The sequence below is a fragment of the Hyaena hyaena genome, unplaced genomic scaffold (assembly GCF_003009895.1).
Source record: "Hyaena hyaena isolate Hyena2069 unplaced genomic scaffold, ASM300989v1 scaffold_987, whole genome shotgun sequence".
NCBI classification, from domain to species: Eukaryota; Metazoa; Chordata; class Mammalia; order Carnivora; family Hyaenidae; genus Hyaena; species Hyaena hyaena.
Genome location: NW_024081617.1, coordinates 65,808 through 91,496, shown reverse-complemented (window position 1 = coordinate 91,496; position 25,689 = coordinate 65,808). Strand labels below are relative to the sequence as shown.

The 25,689-nt window shown below is 46.7% G+C and overlaps 2 protein-coding genes across 3 annotated transcripts in view; one reads left to right on the top strand and one right to left on the bottom strand.

The window, feature by feature from the left end:
- The window catches only part of FAM120A (family with sequence similarity 120A), a 94,145-nt gene extending 81,285 nt beyond the window's left edge, over window positions 1-12,860 (bottom strand). Inside the window, exon 1 of one of the 2 annotated variants that reach the window (XM_039221436.1) lies at window positions 12,308-12,860. In XM_039221436.1, the coding sequence (XP_039077367.1) occupies window positions 12,308-12,781 (474 nt within the window). In that variant the 5' untranslated portion in view covers window positions 12,782-12,860. The remainder of the gene's footprint in view (window positions 1-12,307) is intronic. The other variant, XM_039221434.1, reaches the window with a different exon arrangement.
- The window catches only part of LOC120223364 (E3 ubiquitin-protein ligase TRIM41-like), a 50,530-nt gene continuing 37,620 nt past the window's right edge, over window positions 12,780-25,689 (top strand). Inside the window, 3 exon segments of the mRNA XM_039221439.1 lie at window positions 12,780-12,794; window positions 12,953-13,229; window positions 14,001-14,329. Of these exon segments, the coding sequence (XP_039077370.1) occupies window positions 12,780-12,794; window positions 12,953-13,229; window positions 14,001-14,329 (621 nt within the window).

Below are 25,689 nucleotides of genomic sequence, written 5' to 3'. Positions count from 1 at the left end.
TTTAATGTATGCAAATTTAAGCCAGATCAGCCGGGACATCAGGGGCCCAGGACTGACCCCTCTTGGTGACGTGTATCTCGAGGGTGCAGGGGTCCAGGTGACAGCGCTGAGACCACTTCATGTGTGGTGGACGAGCCGGGTGTCCCACTGTCAGAGAACAGGGTTACCCCGGGGCAAAGGGAGGAGGCTGGCACGACCCTGTGGTGTCCCTGAGCCATGGAGACGTCCTACGAACTGGTGTGTAGGTGACAACCCAGACAGGCAGAGAAATGATCAGACACAAGTGAGCACATGCACAGCTCCCAGCTATCAACCAAGGGCTGGAAAGCCACACCACTACAGGAGTGAGAACGCCCGCACCCCCACCTGGTTTCTAAATTCAGTTCACTAAATGGAACCAGGGCCCTTGAGAAAAATGGGTGATGCTGGGGCAGGGAAATCCAAGACAGGCCTGGAGCATGTGCCTGTGTACCAGAAAGGAAGGCGGTGCTCACAAAACGAAAGACACAGGAACCCACCCAAAAGACTCCAATGGCCAAAGCTGGAACAGTGTGGGCAAGAAAATAAAGAAAGTCATGTTGGCTTTTACCCCAAAGTATAAGATGAATACATGAGCCTATACTGGTCCAAACAAATGATTCCATAAACAAAGAGGAGGAAGAATTCCAGCAATACCGTGAAATCCCTCCCCAGCAGCGGGGCTCACTCACATTGTCCCCTCGAACAGGGGCTGCCCTAAAGGACCACTTTCAAAGAAGCAAACCAGCAAAGGGAACGAAGTGGCGTCCAGGGGCAGAGGCCGGCAGACTCCAGCAGGTGGGGTGCGACAAGAGGGCACTGCACCTCTGGGGCATCCCCCCTCACAAAACACAAGAAAACATCAGGCAGCCCAAACTGGAGGCCAGTGTACAAAACATCTGCTCAGGGATCCAGAGTGCCAAGGTCACCAAAGCAGCAGAGGCTGAGAGCTGTCCTAGACCAGCAGGGCCTGAAGAGACGAGACACCCAAAGGCCACAGGGCACCCCAGATTGGCCCAGAGCTTCAAAGGCCCCAGGAGGGAAGAGACGGGAACAAAGCACACCCCAGCTCACCGTGCGCACCGACGCGAGCTTCTTAGTTTTGACTACTGTGCATGCTCGCAGGCTGTTACCACGCATGGAAGCAAAGGGAAGGATATTCGAGAACTCTCTGTACCATCTTGGCAACTTTTCTATAAACCTAAAATTATTCCACAGTAAGAAGTTTATTTTAAAAAGAAAAAAGTCAACAGTCTACAAGACACCAGCTGGAAGACTATTTTAAGCTACTTCACCAGGTGAACAAAGCATTAACAGGCATGAACAGCACAGTCGAAGATCCTATTATGTGAAAACAGATCTCTCCGCAGATGGAAGGGCTTCGGGAAGTAGGAAAGCCCACCACAGGTGAGCCTGGGTCATCACAGACCTGCGACAGCACGAGCCAAGTCCACTTGCCAGGGGCCCGTGCACAACGCCTCAGGACCCACACCACGGAACCTGCTCAAAGAGAGGATGCAGGACTGGGTCAGTGCAAGGTCAGCTGGGGACAGGAGAGGGGCCTAAGCTATATCAAAACAGGACTTGAGAGGCAATTATTTACTTAAATATAAAAATTAAATGCCACACAGGCCTCTGGGTGTCTCAGTCTGTTGAGCATCAGACTCTTGACTCTCAATCTCAGCTCAGGTCATGACCCCAGGGTCATGGGATCGAACCCTATGTCAGGCTCCACACTGAGCATGGAGCCTGTTTGGGATTCTCTCTCTTTCTCTCTAAAAAAAAATTTGGGGGGCGCCCTGGGTGGCTCGGTTGGTTAAGCGTCTGACTTCAGCTCAGGTCATGATCTCACGGTTTGTGGGATCGAGCCCCGCGTCAGTCTCTGTGCTGACAGCTCAGAGGCTGGAGCCTGTTTCAGATTCTGTGTCTCCCTCTCTCTCTGACCCTCTCCTGCTCATGCTGCCTCTCTCTCTCTCAGAAATAAATAAAAATATTTAAAAAAAAATTTTTTTTTTTACTTAAATGTCAGAGGTTAGGCTTCAGGGAAGCTGAGTCTGACAGGCACAGGCTGTCCTCTTCAGAGCACCTTCTCTTTGAGCCTGCGAAGCCTGTGCTCCGGGCCTGCCCCCCACCTGACCTGCCCACTGATAGCACCTACCTCTCTGATTCCCTGGCCTCCGGCTCCAGGTGCAAACTGGACGTCATACAATGAAATTGTAAACCTAGTTCTTAATTCTAATTTTAGAAGAGAGTAGAAATTATCACCTATAATACTAGGATGATTATTTCAACTTAACTCCCAGAAAGCATAAAACACGGTAAAACATGAAGCCCTGAGACCTACCTTCCTACGAGCAGTAGTAGGGGGTAAAGCCTACTTTACCAAACTTGGAATTGTGAATGGCCTCAGTAAGGAAAGCCCCTGGCTGGCTCCCCAAGACCATCGCCACTTTTAAAGGTAACAGGCCTTCGCTGACTCGCCGTAGCTGCCATCGCTGGGCAGGTGTGGGGTGCACCCCAGAACCCCTGCACGCACAACTTGGGCACCACCTCCGGCTCCTGGCTGCAGAGCCCCACAACCAGATGGGAAGCACTAAGCGCCTCGCCTGCCTCCATGCCCACTTGGTCCCAGAAATACATGGCATTGGGGTAGCTGGCGAAATGTCTGCCGATGGTCCCAGTGAGGGACGCTGCACTGAGCCTCGGTGACTTGACGAGGCTGCATTCCAGCCTCCGAAACCCAGGTGAATCTTCTAATCTCATGTGTGTCATTAAAAAAGGCAGGTCCATCAGAACTCTGTATTTTCACTAGGAATGGTTACCAAAACTTCCCCAAGCTTACTTTGCACGTTTAGCTCCTTATTAATGCTGACGACAGCTATGGGGACAGTCTTGTCGGATGACGAGCTCACACTGTTACATATCCCTAATCTCCAGGGTCAAGGTGCTTGCACAGGAAGATTTCTGTCTCTGGCGCCAGGTGGGTGAGCCCCAATGCCCTAACACTTCCTGTACTTTCCCTTCTTTATCTGCAAAACTCATACCCTCCCTACCTGACAGGGCAGCTGCCACAGTTAATGAGCTACTACATGTAAACAGCTCACTCAGTCAGTCATCAACAGGCACTGATAAAAACCTGCTGCCATTTGTCTTTAAGAAAGCTGTGTGAGAAAAGGGTCCGCTTCTTCATACTTTTCAAACATACGGGACCTGAAACACTAGGAATTGTCTTAGACAGATCTTCTGATATAAAGAAAAAATACCATGTGAGGTTTGCGTTTAGAATGTTTTTACACCAGCTTGGGGAAGAATGCGACACACCCTCCTGCCACCTATGAGACTTAGAAGATGTCGGTTAACCTGAACATAAGAGGATATGAATCGACCTAAATTCTCTTGTTTAAAAACAACAACAACAACAACGATGCCTGGATCTGAACTCTAATCACCAGGTCCTGGGTGGGTGAGATCCTGCTCGAGTCCAGCACAGGAACAAGGACATAAAAGTCAACTCCAATTTGGTGGAAGGTTTTTATTGTTGTTGTTGTTGACTTTAAAAGGGCAATTTAAAGTTATAACATGTATTAGAGATGTCTCTAAAACTACCTCTCTCCCCTCAGGAAATCTGGAATCAGAGCTGAACAGCTTCTTACCTCACACATCTCTTCTGCATTCTCTAAGAACTGCTTGCAGCAGTCTAAAAAGCTAGGAAAAATAATTCCTTTTAAAATAAAGGAGCGGCACATGAAAAGATTCTCGACTTCATTAATCATAAAGAAAATGCAAATCAAAACCACAAAGAGATACCACTCAACACCTATTAGGATGGCTACTGTCAAAAAAGGAAAAACAAATGAGCAGGCACTGGTGAGGAGGTGGGGAGATCGGAGCCTCGCACACTGGGCGTGGGAACGTAAAATGGCGCAGCTACTATGGAAAATGGCGGGAACGTTCCTCAAAAACTTGCACACAGAACCACCCTCTGACCCAGGAACTCTACTCCCAGGCATATTCCTGAAGAACTGAAAGCAGAAACTCAAACTGATATTTTTACACCCATTTTCATAGCAATATTATTCACAATAGCCAAAAGGTAGAAGCAACCTAAGCATCCATTGACAGATAAATGGATAATGTGGTGTGTACATACAATGGAATATTAATCAGCCTTAAAAAGGAATAAAATCCTGACACCTGCTATGACATAGATGAGTCCTGAGGACACTATGCTCAGGGAAGTAAGCTGGTCACAAAAAGTCAAATACTGTGCGACTCCACTTACATGAGGTCCTACAGCAGTGAAATTCAGACAGAGAGCAAGTGGTGGGTGCCAGGGGCCAGAAGGGAGCAGGAGCCAGGGGTTAGTGTTTGGTGGGGACAGGGCTCAGTTTGGGAGAATTAGAAAGTTCTGGAGATGGGTGATGAGGACGGTTGCACAACAGTGTGAATGTGCTCAGTGCTGCTGCCCTGTACACTTAACAATGGTTAAAATGGTAAAAAAAAAAAAAAAAAAAAAATTATAGTTCACCACAATTAAAAAATAAAATTAAAGGGGCATGTGGGTGGCTCAGTCGATTAAGTGTCTGACTTCGGCTCAGGTCATGATCTCACAGTCTGTGAGTTCAAGCCCCACGTGGGGCTCCATGTTGACAGCTCAGAGCCTGAAGCCTGCTTCAGATTCTGTGTCTCCCTCTCTCTCTGCCCCTCCCCTGCTCACTCTCTCTCTCTCAAAAATAAAAGACATTAAAAAAATTTTTTTTAATTAAATTAAAAACATAATAAAACGAGGGTTGTGCCCCATCTACCCATCCTCTCAGGAAGCTAGGCACTTACTCCAAGAGGTAACTTCCTACTTGTCAAAAGACAGAGGTTTTACTTTGCCTTTAGATGAGATTTTTTTTTTCTTTGTGATCTCAGCCTTGATGCCATTGCTTACTCAATGATAAAACTGCTTTTTTTCTCCAACAAAAAAATAAGTGAGAGTGGATGTCTTAATAAACATGCAAATTAAACTTTATTAACTTTAAAATTTGGGGCACCTGGGTGGCTCGGTCAGTTAAGCGTCCGACTTTGGCTCAGGTCATGATCTCATGGTATTGAGTTCAAGCCCCGCATCAGGCTCTGTGCTGACAACTCAGCACCCGCAACCTGCTTTGGATTCTGTGCCTCCCTCTCTCTCTGCCTCCACCCCCCACTCGTACTGTCTCTATCTCTCATAAATAAATAAACTTAAGAAAAAAATTTTTAATAATTTAAAAAAAAATTTTTTTAAAGAAAACACCAACATTATTTGTCCTCAGGGTTTAGTTAGCCTACTACACCAACCTCCTCATGCTCCAGCTAACTCCTAGCAATCCTGCCCTTGTTATAAATCTTATTCCAAACTACAATACATGAAACTTTTTACTTTAACTTCTTTTTAATGTTTATTTATCTTTAAGAGAGAGAGAGACACGGCGCAAGCAAGGAAGGGGCAGAGACACCGACTGGGCTACCCACCCATGCGCCCCTACAATACATGAAAATTTAAGTTTCAGAATTTATTGAAACTCAGACTGATCTAACTTATTTCAAGATGGTGACGCTTGTGAAGTCTTCATGAACAAGCCCCCTGTCATCAGTGGACTGAGTCCCTTGGAGGATCCTTTCTTTCCTGTGTAATCACTCCTCCAGGCCTGGCCAGTAACAGGCACTCACTATTTGCCAAAGGGAAGAAGAATCATTCACCGGGAAGCAGTCAGAAAATAGAGTATCAGAAAATGAAGGTGAGAAAATAAATCTTACATAATGGCCACTGATCCAGGTGTTAGAAGAAACTAATGAAATCTGTCTGTCTGTATAAACAGTACAAAGCAAATATGTGATTAAAAAGTTCGGCACCCACACTAAACCCACGCAGGAGGAGTAAACAGAGTCCGGGGCCTCCAGCAGCTGACAGGCGGGGGTGCGCAGGCAGGTGGCCACGACAAGGCAGAACGCAGGAAGCACCGCACTGGGTGCTGCACGTGTCCCTGGTCCACCTGTGGGAACATTAGAGGCTCCATGATGAAAGGTGGCTCCTGAGACGGACTTTAAAGTAGGAGCAAAATTCTGCCCAGCGGAAGTGGGCAGTCAGACACGAAGGAGCACCACACCACGAGCAGAGCGGGAAGGCTGGCCATTGCTGGGAAAGCAGTGAGTGTGCTGGCTGGAGCACTGCCGGAGCACAGCACCGGAACCGGGAGCCACGCAGGAAGGTGGGAGGAGCTCAGGTCACAGGAGGGTCTGAGCCTCAATACAGAGTCCGGATTCATGCTTTGTTCAAGCTGTCGGCAGGAACGACTAGCTGAGGGGCCCACAGGCTGCACCGACACAGTGTGCGGGATGAGTTCCACCAGTGAGGAGCTGCTCACAATGCAGATGTGACTCTGACGACTGCCCAGACACAGGAGAATAAGATGGTATCTACCCTTTACAAGCCTTGCACTGTACTTTCTGCTCTATTTCATTATTCTATATCATTTTTTCTAAACACTGGTAAACACCCAATAATTTGGTTTCACAACCACCAATGGGTTTGCACTGCACAAGCACCTGTTAGGCCCAGTGGCTCCGCTTGGTGAGCTCACATGGCGGTGCTGGAGGAGGAGGGGGAGGGCACATGGGAGAGGCGGGCTGGAGGACAGACGGGCAGGCTGGGGCTCGAAATTCCGGGGAGGGGGGGTTGGGGGGGGGACTCTAGGCAGTGGATGGCCGCAGGACTCAAACCAGCTAGGGCTACAAGCAGAACCAGACCAAGTGCACAAAGGGTGGAACGGAAACACAGTGAAGACCAGCTCAAATGGGGCCGGGCTGCAAAGGGGAGACAGCACTTGAAGTCACCAGTGACGTTGCCCGCTAAGTACAGGGTCCCACTCTGCGGCGGCTAAAGCACAAACACAAACCCAGTGGCCGCTCGATGTGAAGGACAGGCGGCAGGGGCGGCATGGTCAGCTGTGTGTGACTCGGTCTCCAGCACGTAACACCAGCTGCCTGTCAGGGCTGTGCGGGCCCCGGGACTGGGCAGGTGCCTCATGGGCACAGGGACAGCAGTACCCTCACAGGGGCGATGCTGGGATTAGGAGAGGGAAGAGCGCGTAATGGAAAACCAGGCAATTATCTTTATTTCAGTAGCCCCAGGAAACGGGAGCACTTTGAGAACTGAAAAGCATTCAGCAAGGCAGACAGAGGGGAAAGGATGGCTTTGGCCAATCTAACTTTAAGAAGAAGAGAGATTTAGACAAGGTGATGAGTGTTCTAGAAATCAGTGCTGAAATCACAAACCGGGGGCTCAAGCAGAATCCAGCCCACAGCCTATTTTGCTTGGCTTAAATCATATTCTTTAAATGGGATAATTGCAAATAAAAATCTAGATTTCTATCTTTCCTGGAAAATGTGAAGTCTGGTAATACTGGCTCAATAGTCTTTAAGGATTTTAAAATGTGCACACTCTTGGATGTACCAAGTTTGTGCGTGCACCACTGCGGGAGTTGGAGAAATTACAGAACCCCATGCAGGCGTTAAAAAGAATTAGAAGGGCACCTGGGCAGCTCAGTCAGTTAAGCGTCCAACTTCAGCTCAGGTCATGATCTCGCTGTTCGTGAGTTCAAGCTCTGCATCAGGCTCTGTGCTGACAGCTCAGAGCCTAGAGCCTGCTTCAGATTCTGTGTCTCCCTCTCTCTCTGACCTTCCCCTACTCACACTCTCTTTCTCTCTCTCTCTCTAAAAAATAAACATTTAAAAAATTTTTAATTAGAATCATATAAAAAATTTAAAAAAAGAATTAGAATCATATAAACATGGGAAGATTTTTTTACATCCTTATAAAAAAAGCAAGTTGCTGAATAATGTATTCTATGATCACACTAACATTAAGAAATTAAAACTATTGGGGCGCCTGGGTGGCTTAGTCGGTTAAGCGTCCGACTTTCGCTTAGGTCATGATCTCACGGGTCGTGGGTTCGAGCCCCAGGTCAGGCTCTGTGCTGGCTGCCAGCCCAGAGCCTGGAGACTGTTTTGGAGTCTGTGACTCCCTCTCTCTCTGACCCTCCCCTGCTCACGCTGTCTCTCTCTCTCTCCTAGAAATAAAGAAAACATTAAAAAAAATTTAAAAAAAAAGAAATTAAAACTATTGATAGTATATTATTGTGCAAAGCATAATATAAAACATACATAGGCAGCTGCTATGGAAAACGCATGGCAATTCCTCAACAATTTAAACACATAATTACCATATGATCGACCAATTCCACATCTGGGCATATCTCCAAAAGAAATGAAAGCAGGGGACTCAGGCAGACTTTTGCCCACCCAAGTTCACGGCAGCATTCTTCCTAATTCACAACAGACAAAGCAGGAAGGAACTCAAGCCCCTGCTGACAGACCAAACAGATGGTCCATGGAACAGTATGCAGCCTTTAAAAAGGAAAGAAACTGACACATTACAACATGGATGAACCTTGAAGACCTTGAGATAAGCCAGCCTAAAACCCATACACTGGAAGAAAATATTGTAAAATAAGGATTTTAAAATGACGACTGGTTTTACTTGTAATGTGGTCAATTTTGAGTCTAAATATTCCCTGGTCAATTTGAGGTCTTTGAGAACAAGGTGAACTGCTGTTTCTAGCGTCTCTGGGCAGGAACCCTGGCGGCTCCCACCGTGGCTGGAAAACGCTGCAGAGCAGCAGAGGCAGGCAGGCGTTGTGCTATCAGATCTGACCCGGGAGTGAACTGCAGGCAGGCACACCCCCGAGGCATTCTTACACAAAGAAACTGAACTTTGCCTTCAGCTCCGCACTTCCCTCTTGAGAGGGTAACTGGTTACTTGTCCCAAGATGTCGCCTACTCAGCAATCCTGTCTCTTCCCATACAAAATGGTAACAAAACCCTGAGTGGGCCAAATGAGACAGGGCTGTGAAAGAGCCCAGCAAGGGCAGGCACCCGACAAGTCGGTCCCTGTCCCGTCAGGTACACCAGGATAGGGATCGTCATCCCCAAAATCTCAAGCCACAGCTGAATCTCACAGACTTCCACTGACGTAAAACAGGGGCACAGCTTTCTTATGTCAGCTCTAGGTAAACACGCCAGAGCCCTGACTCAGGGTAAGATCTTAAGGTCTTCATTATAAACCCGCACACCGACTCCAGTCTTGTGGCAGGAACAGTTAGGAAAGCTCCAGGGATTTAATGCCACCAAGATTTTTAAATAAATCAGTCTCTCACTGAAGTTTCAAAGGTTGTGATGACTCAAAGCACGTAAGAGGAAACACTCCCAGTACCTAGCAGAACCAAGTTCAGGCCAGGCAGTTCAGTGACCTGAACAAAATTAGCCAATTCGTAGGCCAACTTCTAATGGTTAAAAAAATATAATTATTACTGTACGAAAAAATTACAATTATTACTCTCTCAAAGACAGCCTTCTAAGTCAAAAAAGATTTCTCTAAGCAAAGCTGACAGGAAATTAAGCCTTTCTGCCAGTTTACAGAAGCCTAGAGAAGGCCAACAAGATGGCAGATTTTTATGACATGTGCCTCATGTGCCCAACATTATAGATAGTGAGATATGATGTCAATTCCTTGGTCGATTCCTTTGTCAATTTTATATAATTCATATAGAAAAAAAAAAGCAGTGGTTATCATACAGTAAAATGAACTCCTATGCACTTCTGACGTGTAGTTGTATGATTTTAAAATACGTTACTGGCACTATCAGTATACAGAACCGTTCCATCACCCCAAAAAGCTCCTGCTGTCCCTTTATGTCCCCACCCGACCCGGACCCCGCCCCTCTGGTAACCACTAATCTGGTCCCCATCAACGCAGCCTCATCTTCAGAATGTCATAGAAGGAGAACCACACCTTTTGAGCCTGGCTTCTTTCAGCGTAAATCCTTCGAGATCCATCCCAGTAGTTGTCTTGATCTGTAACAGTCCCTCCTCCCTCTCATGGCTGAGGAGGACAGCTCGGTATAGAAGGACCAGTTTGTTGAACTAGGCACCCACTAGAGGGTATTCTGGTTGTTTCCGGTGCTGGCTACTATGAATAAAACTGCCACGAACACTAAAGTAGGGTGTCTGCATGCACAAGTTTCCTTAGGTAATTACCCAGGAGCAGGACTGCCGGGTCACAGGGTGGATGTATATTTAACATTAACTGCCGGGCTGTTGTCCAGGGTGGTGTGACTGCCTGCATTCCCACCAGCCACGTGGACGGCTTCCAGAGGCTCAGCATTCTTGCCAGCACTTAGATGTGCTGGTATTGCTTATTTTAGCCATTCTAACAGGTATACGGCGATATATTATCATGCTTTTAAGTTACTTAACCATTTTAATAGGCATCTTTTAAAAATAGTACACATCGCTTCATTCTCTTGAGAATGCTCAGGGGCTCCTCAAGTACATAAAATTGTTTTCCTTCTTCTACAGTAACTCCAGAACTATGTCTGGTTTTTACGGCTTTTTTTTTTATCTTCTCCTTTATGAAGTGTCACTTCTTGGTATTAATGATGCACCTGCCTCTGGCTGACTTTACACCCATTCCTCAAGCTAAGCTTAGACACAGATAACCAAGCTTATCAGAACCACATCTGGAAAGAAGAGGTCTATTAGGAGAGGATTTGATTCTCCAGTGAGGAAAGAGAAAGCTTTTGTTTTTTTCTTTTTGAGTCACTGTACCAAAACCTCCTGACCTCTTGTTTGGCTGCTGAGAAACTTGTGGTAGCTAAATTTCTTAGACGTTTTCCAAAATGGTGAGGCTGCCAGGCCAAGTGGCCTTTGGGTAGTTGAGTCATTACTGTACTAACCTGAGCAACTAACACTATACTATGATTCTATATTGAGAGTCAAAAGCTTAACTAGAGCAAAGAAATCATCTTGTGACTGGAAACCTAAGTGGAAGAAATTATCTTAAATCTAGTTTCCAAACATTCACAGTGGTCAAACTTCTAAGCACCTATTAGGCGAGCCACACATTCACAGGGACGCAAAAATAAACTTTTTTACGGTTAAATAAAGAACTCAGCAGCTCTCTCAAAGATAAGTCTGTGTACACACCGAATTCAATCCTTCCTAATCTCTGAAAGTCGTTGGACCAGGAAGCTCATCCCGTCTTTTCAGGGCTAGTTTCCGTGGCAATACTGCTCCGACGTACTCAGGAGGTGGCTCTCGGCCGGGAGTCCAGGCTGCCTGGCCTCCCGGAGCCCGGGCTCCAGGGCAGAAAAGGCCAGCAGCCCCAGGCGCTCCCCCAGGCCCGCAGGGGACGCTGGCGGCTCTCGGCCAGGCCCACACACCAATCCCCGCTCTCCCAGCCGCCTCGACCCGCAGACTCACAAGCCCGCCACCAATTGCAACCGGACAGGGGTGGGACTTCCGCTACCACTTTCGGCTTCCCCACCACCATCTCAGCTCAGGCAGTCAGGAAGAGTGGATTTCGGAAACTTTGGGCTCAAGCGGCTGGAAGCAGAAATAGAGGCAGAGCAAACAAGTTGGAAGCCGGACAGGGTGGCAAGAGCCAGAAAACCACAAGGGCCCCCCAAGTTTTTAACAAAGAGCAATGAAAGACGAAGCAGTCCAAGCCGAGGGTCGCTGATCTGCACGCTATCTCTGCAGCGGCTGCCGGGCCCCGAGGCCGCCCTCGGCCCGGGTGCGGCGGGGAGCCGCCGCCAAGGGCCGGCAGCCGCTCTGATCGCCGGGTGCACGGCCCGAAGCGGCCGAGGCCCCCGGGCAGAGGCACCACCCCCTGGGAATCCAGTTCACGTTCCCCTTCGTCCTGACGCTGCTGATGCACAAAACCCAAGACTTTCAGTCCCAGAACTGACTAAATTCCGTCATGATAAATCTCACAATCCTTTGAAATCTGGCGCACACAAAAATCGGACAGTCTCTCTCCAAAGTGTCGTCTCGGAGGGACTCAAGGCGCGCGTGTCCTCTCCCGAAAGCGGGGCACCTCGGCAGGCCTCGGGCAGGCTGTGGCCGGCTGGGACGCGGTGACAGCAGCAGGCGGCTGGCGCGACCCCCGCCGGGACCCCCGCGCGCGGCCAACCTGTTGCTGCGCGAGCACGGCCACCCGCGAGACGAGCGTCGCGCCCGGGGCAGCGGGGCCCCGCTCCCCGCACGCCCGCGGCGCGGCCGGGGCTCCGGGCTCGCCCCCGCCCGCCCCGCGGGCGCCAGGCCGCACGTCCATCCTGCGCCCCCCGCGCCCCGCTCCCGCCCCTCCCCCCGCCCCGGGGAGTCGGGGGGCGGCGACCCCCGCCCCGGCCCCCGCCGGCCGCACCTTGACGTGGAAGCGGATGAGCGCCAGGCGGATGCAGTGCGCCATGCAGACGGGCGGCAGGAACCAGACCTTGGGCGGCGGGGTGCCCTTGTTCTGGACATGGCTGACGATCTGCTGCGCCGTCTGGCGCTCGTTGCCCTGCCGCTTGACCCACTCGTGCAGCCGCGCCTTCTCGAGCGCGCCGTTGAAGAAGACGAAGAGCTCGATGTTGCCGCCGAAGCAGGCCTTGGCCAGCGCGGCCAGGTAGCCGAGCATGTGGTTCCACTGGCCGCCGCTCACCCAGTCGGTGTAGAAGCCGCCGTACAGGCGGTGCAGGCAGTTGTCGGCGTCCACCAGCAGGCGCAGCGGCGTGTGCGGGGGCCGCTGCCGCCCGCCGCCCACCAGGCTGCCCCGGGCCAGCTTCTGCAGCTCCACCGGCACCACGGCGCTCGGGCAGTGCTTCTCGATGTAGTCCTGGAAGCCCTGCACGCCCATGGCGGCGGCGGCGGCGGGCGCGGGGCGGCGGGGCGGCGGGGCCGGGGGCGGCGGGGCCGGGGGCGGCGGCGCCGTGGCGCGGCCGGGGCGGCGGCGGGCTCTAGGGGGGGCCGGGGCGGGCCGCGGGCGCGCTCATGGCCGCTGCGGCCGCCATGTGCTGCCGCCTCCCAGGGCCATGGCGGGAGGGACCTGCGCCGTGCGCCGCTCGAGGCCCGGGCCAGGCTGAGGCGGCCTCGCGCGGGCGGCGGCGGCGGCGGCGGCGGCGGGGCGGGGCGGCGCAGACTGACGCACGCGGGCCGGCGGAGGGCGGAAGAGGCGGTGCCGCGGCCTGCGGGGCCCGCGCCCGGCGCGGATCCCGGCCGCGCGGCGGACAGCGGCCGGCGAGCAGGGGCCGTGCGGCCAGCCCGAGGGAGGGGGCGCCCTGGAGGCCTCGGGGCCGCGGCCGCGGGTCCCATCACCCCGAGGAAGACCCGTCCCCGGGTCCCGTCACTCTGAGGAGACCCGCCCCCCTGTTCCCCGGTCCCGTCACTCTGAGGAGACCCCCAGCCCCATCCCCGGGTCCCGTCACTCTGAGGAGACCCCCCTCCTGTTCCCCGGTCCCGTCACTCTGAGGAGACCCCCTCATTCTCCGGTCCCGTCACTCTGAGGAGACCCCCCCCCGTCCCCGGGTCCCTTCACTCTGAGGAGACCCCCCCGTCCCCGGGTCCCATCACTCTGAGGAGACCCCCCCCCGTCCCCGCGGGTCCCGTCCTCTGAGGAGACCCCGTCCCCGGGTCCCATCACTCTAAGAAAACATCCGTCCCTGTCCCCAGGTCCCGTCATTCTGCGGAAATCCCGTCCCCGTTAGTGGGTCCTGTCACTNTCCCCGGGTCCCTTCACTCTGAGGACCCCCCCCCGTCCCCGGGTCCCGTCACTCTGAGGAGACCCCCCCCGTTCCCCGGTCCCGTCACTCTGAGGAGACCCCCAGCCCCATCCCCGGGTCCCGTCACTCTGAGGAGACCCCCCCCCCGTCCCCGAGTTGCGTCACTCTGAGGAGACCCCGTCCCCGGGTCCCATCACTCTAAGAAAACATCCGTCCCTGTCCCCAGGTCCCGTCATTCTGCGGAAATCCCGTCCCCGTTAGTGGGTCCTGTCACTCTGAAGAGACCCCGATCCCGTTCGTGGGTCCCGTCACCCCGAGGAGACCCCCGTCCCCATCCCCGGGTCCCGTTACCCTAAGGAGACCCCATCCTCGTCCGCGGGTCCCGTCACCCTGAGGAGACCCCAGGCCGTCCTTGGGAGTTCTCACCCCGAGGAGACCCTGTCCCCATTCGCGGGTCCCGTCACTCCGAGGAGACATCGTCCCCGGGTCCCGTCACCCCGACGAGACCCGTCCGGTCCCCGGGAGCAGTCACCCCGAGGCGGAACCAGCGCTGTGGCCGGCGCCCGCGGCGGGAAAGGGGGCAGGCTGGTGAGAACTTGGAGGTCGGGGTGAGCGAGGAGCAGCAGGTGGCTGTGTCCGCGGTGGAGCGGGGAACCGGGTCGCTGCGCTCCTGCGTGTGCTCAGAGGTGGGGAGGAAGGGCTCCCTCCATCTTTGGGTAGCGAGGGACGGGACCCTGCAGATGTGGTTGATGACGTGAGTGGCCTCGACCCCGGCCCCTCTGGGAGAGCAGGCGGGGGTGGGGGAGAGCGGGGCGGGCAGGCAGTTCAGACGCCGCCACCCACCGAGGAGCCCACTTGCGCGCCAGACTCGCAGGTCAGGTGTAGCCCGGCGGCTTGGTGCCAGGTGACCACGGACGACCCCTGAGCAGGGACGGTCCGCCACAGCGCCCCAAGTGCCTCCTTTCTAGCTGGTGTCAACTGCGAACCTCCAGGCTTCCCCGAGGCTGGGCAGCGGTTTAAACCCCGGTCGCTTTGGGAGCATCTTCTGGAAGGAGATGCTTTGGTGACTTCTGCTCCAGAGCTCTGCCGCAATTGCTTGTAAAATGAGGTTAACACTGTAAGCATATGCACTGCAATAAAACATTTTTAAAAACAGATTAATGTCTTGCAGAATGAAGCACTTGGAAACTCAGAACTCTTAAGAGTTTGAAAGTGGCATTTTTACTTACCTCCAGCCCTCCCATCTGTTCTTTTTCTGAAGAAACCTCCGTAGAGAGCAGGCCCAGACAGCAGGTGCAGAGCAGATGGAGCCTGCGCCCATGCGGCTCCAAGAAGCCCCCATACTCTGTCCCTGAAAAGGCAAGTGGAATTTTTTTCATTTCTTTTCTTATAACTTCACCTCAAATACAAGCCAGTGTGATATACATAAGTAAAATGTTCTTAGTATTTTGATAAGTATGTTTAATTTTTTAAAAACAGACTGTAGCAAGTTAAGTCACTTACCCATGCACTAAATTAGTGCTGAAGCCAGGATCGTGTGTTATTTAGAATTGCAGTTAGCCATTTAAGGCCACATTAAATACTGACACCCCGGAAAAAGCCACAATTCCTTCTGTAACCCACTGCAGGTTCACAAGGTTGACAATAGTTTTAAGCACTCATTGTATTTTCATTTATAGCACTGCATTCCATATGTTTATCTTCACTATGTACTGTCCTTATTTTAAACATGCTTACTTTTAATTATTTATTTTTTAAGACAACCTTTTTTTTTTTAAGTTTATTTATTTTGAGAGAGAAAGAGAGAAGGTGAGAGTGGGGGGAGGCGCAGAGAGACAGGAGGAAGCTAGAATTCCAAGCAGGCTCTGGGCTATCCTCCATCTCACCAGCTGAGTGGTTTGTCAGCAGCTTAACCAACTCAGCCACTCAGGTAACCCTGCTTTTAATTTTTTAAAAGCTTTAGTGCCGGTATCTGGGATTCAAGGAATAAATTTCTTTCACCTTAAGACAGCGTAGAGTCCTAAGTTTCTGCAGTCAGACAGCCACATCTGTCTCCTCCAGCTCTGTGACCTTAGGCAAATTACTCAGCCTTTTTAAACCTCAGTTTTTATCGTCTGTAAAATTAGGATGTTAATAGTACTTACCTCTCAGATTGCTATAGGATTAAATGAGATAATCTGTGTGCTTACCACACAGCAAATGCTCAGTAAATGTTCGCTCTTATATTTAATACTTCTGCATAACTATAATTATATAGACTTTATGCTTGAGAACATGGACAAGTTATTTTATTTTTTTGGAACTTTAAAATTTGTTTTCATAAGTATAAAATATAAAATTCATTTATACTTACTTGCCCTATTTAACTATGTGTTCACCTTTTTAAAAGCTAACTTTTTCTCCTTTTTTGATTAACATTATTAATGGCCGTTAAAATGTGTGCTGACGAATCTTTTATGTAATCTGCATCCACAACTCAAATTCAAGGATTGGTTGAAGTTAAATGTTTTGAATATCGTTACTTTTACAGTAAATAATCTGTAATGAAAATTTAGTAAAAAGTTAATACATTTTTGGGTTTACAGCTCATGACAACTTATGATTGGAGACTTTCATTTCCAACCACTTTATCTTTGGACAATTCACTTAGACCCCACATGATAAAACTTTTAATTTCACCAAGAGATTGCCATACAAGTGAGGGAAAAACCAGAAAGAATAAACAGTGCTAAAAAGGACATGGCCCTATGCCTCACAAAAATTACAATATGAAATCTCAGGAAAAAAGTTGTGATTAATAGACAAAGAGAACCAGTCGATGATGTGCAAAATTATCAATGCGTGGAAACCCAACAACAAATACTTATTTTCAGCTCTTTTACGTTTCAGCCAATTTGTTATGATAAGTTCATCTACAGCTCAAAGTAGGAAAATATTGTCTGTCTTATTTACATGATCCTTTCCAAAGTAAAGTGCTTTATAGTAGAAAAACACCTTTAATTAATAATCTACCTAGTTGAGGCTTCTATCCACCAGCAATAAAAGGTAAGTTTTCATTGCTTCAAGGAAGGTGAAAGTTGGCTCTGCTCCCACTCATATAATCACTAGCATATACGGGGAGAACAGCAGGCTGGAACAGCTCAGCATAGAATCCGTGACCTGGGCAGAAAACATATTAATCCCTGCTTGGGATTTGAACCTGTAATCTTTACCTAGCACTAAGGCTGTAATCTGTTAATTGTTAGCTTAAATGACCTGAAAGAGCACATAGGTCTCTGTGTTTTGTTGTTGTTGTTGTTGTTGTTGTTGTTTTGGTATTCTGGAATTAGAAAGTACTTTTTGTTTGTTTTTAGTTATATGGATTAAAAGTCCTATTTTCTTCACAGGTGTAAACTTATTTTCTCTTTCAACCATAATTTTTTAAACAGACATATACAACTATAGTTTTAAATTGTAAGTCAATGGGAAAATATAAGCAGATTTCTATAAATTCACATTTCTAGCACCCTTTAAGTATAGTGGAAGTTCCCGAATGCATGACAACAAACATTTTACATATTCGGTTGGTGACTATCTTAGCTGAAGGGTACTGCACTCCTTATCACCGTAATTTTCCCTTCCTGGGAAAGTCTACAATTCTTGATGTCCATTCTTTCTCAAGTCTGCAAAGGACTGATTGTGTCCCCTCTCCACCACTTGTGGGAATGCCAGCCGCCTTCCCAACACTTCCTGGGCATCCAAGACCTCTTTCTCCCGACATCCATCCTTACTGGCATGAGGTACTCAGGCATCAAATTATCTTTACCCCCACCCTCACCACAGGGAGCTGCTGAGGAGAAGGGGACAAACACCCAAGGGATGCTTTGGAAGGCAGTACTCGGTTGGGCATATAGTCTCTCTTATTTGGATAGAAGACTTTAATAGTCATCCCTTAAATACTGCCTGATAGAATCTTCAAAATTCTTTTCTTTTTTTGTACACTAAATTTTATTTCTCAATATGATATACATCAAAATGAGAAATTTATTTTTTTAAACTAAGAATTCCCATTCATAAGTACAAAACCATTTGAAGATTTAATTATTTAGAGACTAGTTATCATTAAATGGTCTGTTACATTTGTTCAAACCATACAAAATGTTTCTGAAAGGAGCACTTCTCTCACACCAGAATACAGAGCACAGGCCTGATTAAGCTGGAGCACATGAACCTCAGTGCCTCCAGACGCTCTGTAACCTCAAACACAGGAACACATAGTCATTCTCTGGAAACTGAGCCGAGTCTCCTTGCACAGACTCTGCTGCCAAAGGAAGAGGTCAGGGTTGCCTGTGGAGCTACGGAGCAGAAGTGCCTGGGGAATACAGGGAGAAAGTTCTGCCTTAAATGCAGATGCCTTCAGGGTGGAGCAGTAGCCTGCGCCTGAGAAAAATTGCTGGAAGCAAGAAACAGCTGCTCCTCCAGTCACCACTGCCTGCTGGCATCTCCCTCTGCAGCAAGTCCCAGATGGGGGTAAGGCAGCCCCAGCCCTGGCCAAAGGGCTAAGGCATCCATCTCCACATCAGTGCAACTTGAAGGAAGGATTTTGGCATAGATACTTCCAGTTTTGTTAAACCAAGAAACATTGTTTCAAAGTAAACTATTCCATGTCATTAACATAGAAGAGATTATAGACTCAGTAATATTATCCTAGCATTTGCTTTTCATGAGATATACTATCCAATAGAACTTTCTGTAATGGAGGAAAAATGAGCTGTACTGTCCAATATGGTAGCTGCTAGCTATATGTAATTAGTGAGCGCTTGATGTATACAATGAGGAATTACATTTTTTTAAGTTTATTTATTTATTTAGAGAAAGAGAGTATGCACATTGGGGAAGGGGCAGAGATAAAGGGAGAGAGAATCCCAAGCAGGCTTCACACCATCAGCACAGAGCCCAATGTGAGACTTGAACTCACAAACCACAAGATCATGACCTGAGCCAAAATCAAGAGTCAGATGTTTAACTGACTGAGCCACCCAGGCAACCCAGGGAACTAAATTTTTAATTTCACCTAATTTTTATTAAATAACTATAAGTGACTAGTGGCTACTATATCAGAAGATCTTAATTCCTAAAGAGCTGAGCAATTGCATCAGCCTTGCCTCATATTAGCTTACATTTAGTGTAATTTGTTCAATACATTACCTAGTCATACTTTAACATAACATCACATTTTCTTTTTTTTTTAATTTTTTTAAAAATGTTTTATTTATTTCTGCGAAAGAGAGAAGCAATGTGAGCAGAGTAGGGTCAGAGAGAGAGGGAGACACAGTATCTGAAACAGGCTCCAGGCTCTGAGCTAGCTGTCTGCACAGAGCCCGACGCGGGGCTCAAACCCACGAACCGTGAGATCTGACCTGAGCCGAAGTCGGACGTTTAACCGACTGAGCGACCCAGGTGCCCCTAAGAGAAGGAAATTTGTAAACTATAAAGCGTTGTGAAAATGTGATGTCGGGGCACCTGGGTGGCTCAGTCGGTTAAACGTCCGACTTCGGCTCAGGTCAGATCTCACGGTTCGTGGGTTTGAGCCCCGCGTCGGGCTCTGTGCAGACAGCTAGCTCAGAGCCTGGAGCCTGTTTCAGATACTGTGTCTCCCTCTCTCTCTGACCCTACCCCACTCATGCTCTGTCTCTCTCTGTCTCAAAAATAAATAAACTATAAAAAAATTAAAATAAATAAAAATTTCCTTCTCTTAAAAAAAATCTCTTCATCTCTGATGGATGGCTAGCTACTTGCAGAAATATAGAAATTATAAAATAACACTTCTACCCTGCATTTTCAATTTTTCAGCCCACACTATTTCTGTCACATAGTTTGTAGAGCTCTTACTACCTAGGACATACACAACACATGCCTTTCCAGTGTGTCAGTAATGCTAAGAATATTTGCTCACACCAGATACCCAAGTTGTTGCCTGATCAGCACAGTGTACATCAACACTGACTTCCTGGGATCTGGGTAGGTCTGTGAATGCAGCCCAAGCCTTTATTAACCATTGTAGCAGACTTCTCTCCCACGTTGTTCATATTGGCTTGTAGCCAACTACACAGCCTGGTCAATTGGACAGGCAAGAAGTATATTACACTGTCCAGGTTTGGGCTCTTCTGTCACAAGCAACAAAAACAACTCCCTCTAATATAAGAAAAGTGGCATTTATTATGCAGACATTAAGAACTCAGGAATCAATTTATGGGGCGCCTGGGTGGCTCAATTGGTTAAGCTTTCAACTTTGGCTCAGGTCATGGTCTCGTAGTTCATGGGTTCAAGCTCCATGTCAGGCTCTGTGCTGACAGCTCAGAGCCTGGAACCTGCTAAGGATTCTGTGTCTCCCTCTCTCTCTGCCTCTCTCTGCTCATGCTCTGTCTCTCTCTGTCTCAAAAATAAATAAAACATTAAAAAGAAATCAATTTACAAAAGTTGGGGAACCAGGATTAGAAGTGGGCAGAAATGAGGGATGGCAAGCACTAGTCATGTAAAAATACATCTGGGGCACTGAAAATAACATAATGAAGTCCAATATTCCCTTGTCCTATAGTCAGTTGCTTAAGATTCAAAGCAATAGAAAGAAAAAAAAAAAGAGTTGAATAGACCAAACTTAAGCAAAATATCTCCAACCTCACAGTGAAAAGAATATGGCTCCTTTGGTTTTAATATGAAGAAGCATATACCTGGATTGATCATCTCACCAAAACTGTATACAACTTCTGAGAAAGACATCTGTGTACCTTAAGAAGGGAAAAGTAATGCTGAAGGTCCAAAACAGACATGTGTTCATGACATACATGGTAAGACCTTTCCTATACCCTATCCTTAAATGACACACATACTATAACGCCATCCCTTCTAAATCTTAAGCTAAACTATATGCTGAATCACTGTTGAGCCGCATGTGTAAAGAACTGGCCAGATCTAAATTTGATCCATCTGTCTTTTTTTTTTTTAATTTATTTAACTTACCCCAATTCACTTATTTAACCAAGAAACTAATATCTGTATTTTTTCACAAAGGTCTCCTAAAAACCAGCGTGGAATTCCTTACAACTATCAACATTTGCTATTTTTCCATGGCATTTCTATGCTCTATAAGTCTAGCAATCCCATGCTAAATAAGGTTAACTTTTTAAGAGTTTAATCATTTGGTAGATGCTTATTAAGCATTCATACTTTTTATATCTGTCAAGTGTATATTGTGACTTGGATTTCTATCTTCCTCTCCAGAAATTCAGTCTACTATAAAAAGATAAAGATAACTTTTATTACCAAGAAAGATATTAATTAGTTCCACTGGAGGGATCAAAGGATATGTCCCAAGAGATCATGTGAGTAAGATACTAATTTCAAATTAGAGCTTCAGCCTCACTGTCAGCCAAGATGTAGTAACAGGGACTGACTACTCTCCCACCTGAAACAACAACCAGAAAACAGACAAAGTAAGTGGGACAATGGTTCTTATGACATTGAATATTAGTCAATGATGGCCAGAGATCTTTGAAAGATGAAGAACAAAGGGAGTGAGCCCTACAGTTGACCCAGCTCACTGCCTGGTGGAAGTTTCTGGACCGTGAAAAGAGTAAGGGAGGCCTGGTAGCCTCCTCAAGTTAAGGGGATTGAACTGGGAATCTGAATTGGACAAAGTGGCCAGAATTCGCAAGGTAGAATACTGGAGAGAGGAATGCTGTAAAGAGGGATCTGCGGATGATCCTCTTGAAATATTCAGGTGAGAATTGACAAGTGCATGCATGTGAGCAAGCTACCCAAGGCAGAGGAAAAAACTTCTTTGGGAAGGGTGTGGGTGACAATACCTGAGGTTTACACAAAACCAGAAGTAGTGCCTGTTCCCAAGAGATTGGAAAATCACATCTTCCAAAGTCATCACCTAGAGGACTAAAAAAGGTCTTCCCTCAATAATGAGATAAAATTAACCTAGATAATGATTCCAAGGAGATGGTAGAGTAGGGATCACCAGGAATCAGTCTCCCATCTAGACAAAATGGCACTGGCAGAATCTGTCTGATGTAACTATTTTGGAACTCTGAATATTTTTAAGAATTGAAACTTACAGAGGAAGGCTTGGATGGTAAATTTTTGTTAACTTTGGTCAGTTTCAGCTCTTAACACAGTAGCAGCTACCCATCCCTACCCAAGCCTCATGACAGGCAGCTGTGCACATGTTCCCGGAGCAGCTTACATACAGCCTCTAGGAGCGAGGGTGGACAAGAAGTGCTCTGTCTTCCACATATCGGTGATCTGTGCTTTCACTGCAGATTGTTGCTTCTGATGAAAAAAGGTAGGTAGCCATTTTTTGTTGCATCCCTCATGATTCCCCCACTACAAACCTTTCCCCCTCTGGCTGAGCAGACTTCCAGGAAATGTAAAGGGCCAGTGCCCTTTTATCACCCCTTCATTTTTCACTTTTCCCTTTTCATGAGCCAGACATTAAAGATTGGATATTCAAAAATAACTGCATGTCTAGAGAAAATTTAAAAGTGATTGCAGTTGCCCAAGGAAAGGCTCAGAAAAGACCTAAGAAGACATATTTACACCTCAGGCTGATCCTTGGAACAGAGACAACCTCAAACAAACAAAACAAAGCCCCCAAAACAATAACAAAAAAAAAAAAAAGCAAACCCGGGGGGAAGGGGAGAATTTGATTGCCAGACTTACTGCATTATTAGATTCAAAAGTCCAGTGTTCAACCAAAACCCACACAAAGCATATAAAGAATTGGGAAAGCATGGCCTGTTCAAAGGAAAAACAATTTGACAATTTGTCCCTGAAATAAACTTAATAAGATAAGTTAAACAAATACTTCAAAACAACTGTCTTAATATGCTCAAAGAACTAAAGGAATTTGTAGAGAAAAATCAAAAGAACGATGTGTGAACAAAATAGGCATATCTATAAAGAGATAGAAAACCTTAAAAAAGGGAAATTCTGAAGCTGAAAAGTAGAATAACTGAAATTAAAAATTTACTAAAGATATTCAAAAATAGATTTGAGCAGGCAAAAGGAATAATCAGTGAACTTGAAGACAGAATGATGAAAATTATTCAGGCTGAGGAACAGGAAGCAAAAAAGATTGAAGAAAAGAAATGGAGGCTAAGGGAAATATGGGACAACATAAAATGTACCCACATACTTATCATGGGAGTCCCAGAAGGCAAAGTGGAAGAGGCAAAGAGAACATTTGAATAATGGCTGAAAACTTTTCAAATTTAATGAAAGACATGAATATAAACATTCAAGGAGCTCAACAAACCCCAAGTAAGATGAGGCTACAGACCCACATGGAAACACATAATCAGACTCTCAAAAGACAAAGACAAAGAAAAAATCTTGAAAGCAGCAAGAGAAACAAACCATCACAAGGGGTCTCCAATAAGATTATCTGCAGATTTCTCATAAGAAATTGTAGAGGTCAGGGTGCCTGGGTGGCTTAGTTGGTTAAACGTCCAACTTCAGCCTAGGTCATGATCTTGCCATTCCCAAGTTCAAGCCCCACATCAGGCTCTGTGCTGACAGCTCAGAGCCTGGAGCCTGTGAGCCTGTTTCAGATTCCATGTCTCCCTCTCTCTCTCTATCTCTGTTCCTTTCCCACTCACGCTCTGTCTTTCTCTCTCAAAAATAAACATTAAGAACAAAAAATTAAAAAAAAATTGTAGAGGTCATAGGACAGTAGGCCAATATATTCAAACTGTTCAAAAATACTGTCAACCAAGATTCCTACACCCAGCAAAGCTATTCTTCAAAAATGACTGGGAAATTAAGACATTTACATATAATAAAATATGAGAGGGTTTATGACCACTAGACCTGCCCTGTAAGAACTGCTGAAGGGAATCCTACAAGGTGAAACAAAATGGTATTAGACAGTAACTCAAAGCCATATGGAGAAATATAGATCTAAATAAAAGTAAATACAAGAGCATCTTTAAAAGGCAGTGTTATTGTAAGAATGGTTTGCAACTGTCCTTTTTGTTTTTTACATGAGCTAAGAGACTAATACACTAAAAGAAAAAAACAGTTATTAATGTAAAACCTAGTATTACTGTACCATTGATTTCTAACTCCAAAAATGTTTTCTACATGATTTAGGACAGTTATGCATTTGAAAGAATTATGGTTTTGTAGCAGGCAATGTATACAGATGTAATTCTGTGACATCAACAACTAAAAAGGACAGAATGGAGCTGTAAAAGAGCAAAGATTTTGAATGTTATTGGAGTTAAGCAGCTATAAATTACAATTAGAAAGTCACAACTTTAGGATGATAAATGTAATCTCCATGGTAACTGCATAAAAAGAAATTTAGAAGGAATTTAATCATTTTTGCAAAAAAGAAAACAAAACACAGAAGGCAGTAATGTAGAAAATAACAACAAAAACTGTAGGCCATATAGAAAACAAGTCGCAGAATGACAGAAGTAAGTGCCTTTTACCAGTAATTATTTTTTTAAGATTTTTTATTTTTTTGGGGGGCGCCTGGGTGGCTTAGTCAGTTAAGCGTCCGACTTTCGCTTAGGTCATGATCTCGCGGTTCGTGGGTTCGAGCCCCGCGTCGGGATCTGTGCTGACTGCCAGCTCAGAGCCTGGAGCCTGTTTCAGTCTGTGGCTCCCTCTCTCTCTGACCCTCCCCTGCTCACGCTGTCTCTCTCTCCTAGAAATAAATAAAACATTTAAAAAAAAAAAAAAGATTTTTTTTTTAAATTTATTTTTATTTGTTTTTATTTTTATTTATTTCTAGGAGAGAGAGAGAGAGACAGCATGAGCAGGGGAGGGTCAGAAAGAGAGGGAGACACAGACTCTGAAATAGTCTCCAGGCTCTGAGCTGGCAGTCAGCACAGCGAACCGCGAGATCATGACCTAAGCGAAAGTCGGACGCTTAACTGACTAAGCCACCCAGGCGCCCCCCTTTTTTTTTTAATTTATTTTAATTTATTTTTATTTTTATTTATTTCTAGGAGAGAGAGAGAGAGACAGTGTGAGCAGGGGAGGGTCAGAGAGAGAGGGAGACACAGACTCTGAATTTTTAAGATTTTTTAAAATGTGGAGTGCCTGGGTGGCTTAGTCCGTTAAGTGTCCGACTTTCGCTTAGGTCATGATCTCGCGGTTCGTGGGTTCGAGCCCCGCATCAGGCTCTGTGCTGACTGCCATCAGAGCCTGGAGCCTATTTCAGAGTCTGTATCTCCCTCTCTCTCTGACCCTCCCCTGCTCACGCTGTCTCTCTCTCTCTCTCCTAGAAATAAATAAAAATATTTTTAAAAAAAAAGATTTTTTAAAATGTTTATTTGTATTTGAGTGAGAGCAAGTCAGGGAGGGGCAGAGATATAGGGAGACAGAATTCTAAGCAGGCTCCACGCTGTCAGCATAGATCCTGATGTGGGGCTCAAACTCACAAACCGTGAGATCATGACCTGAGCTGAAATCAAGATTCAGATTGTTAGCCAACTGAGCCACCCAGGTGCCCATACTTTATTTTTTTTTTATGTTTATTTATTTTTGAGAGAAAGAGATCATGAGCAGGAGAGGGGCAGAGAGAGGGAGGGACAGAGTGGGTTCCATGCTGACAGCAGCAAACCAGAACTCACAAACCATGAGATCATGACCGGAGCTGAGTCAGAAGTTCAAACGACTAAGCCACCCAGGCGCCCCAGTAATTACTTTAAATGTAAATAAATTAAACTCTCCAATCAACAGATAGAGATTGAAAGGATGATTAAAAACACATGATCTAACTGTATGCTTCTGTAAGAGACTGACTTGAGATTCAAAGTTAAAACTATAAAGTGAAAGTGGAAAAGATAGTGCAAATAGTAATCAAAAAAGTGTAGGAGTGGCTATACCAATAGCAGACAAAATAAATTTTAAATCAAAAAAGTAAAGAAGAGACAAGAACATTATATCCTTATAAAAGTTTCAATAAAACATTAGGTACATAAAAGATTTATGTGCCTAAACAGATCATCAAAATATATGAAACAAAAATTTACAATCAAAAGAAGTA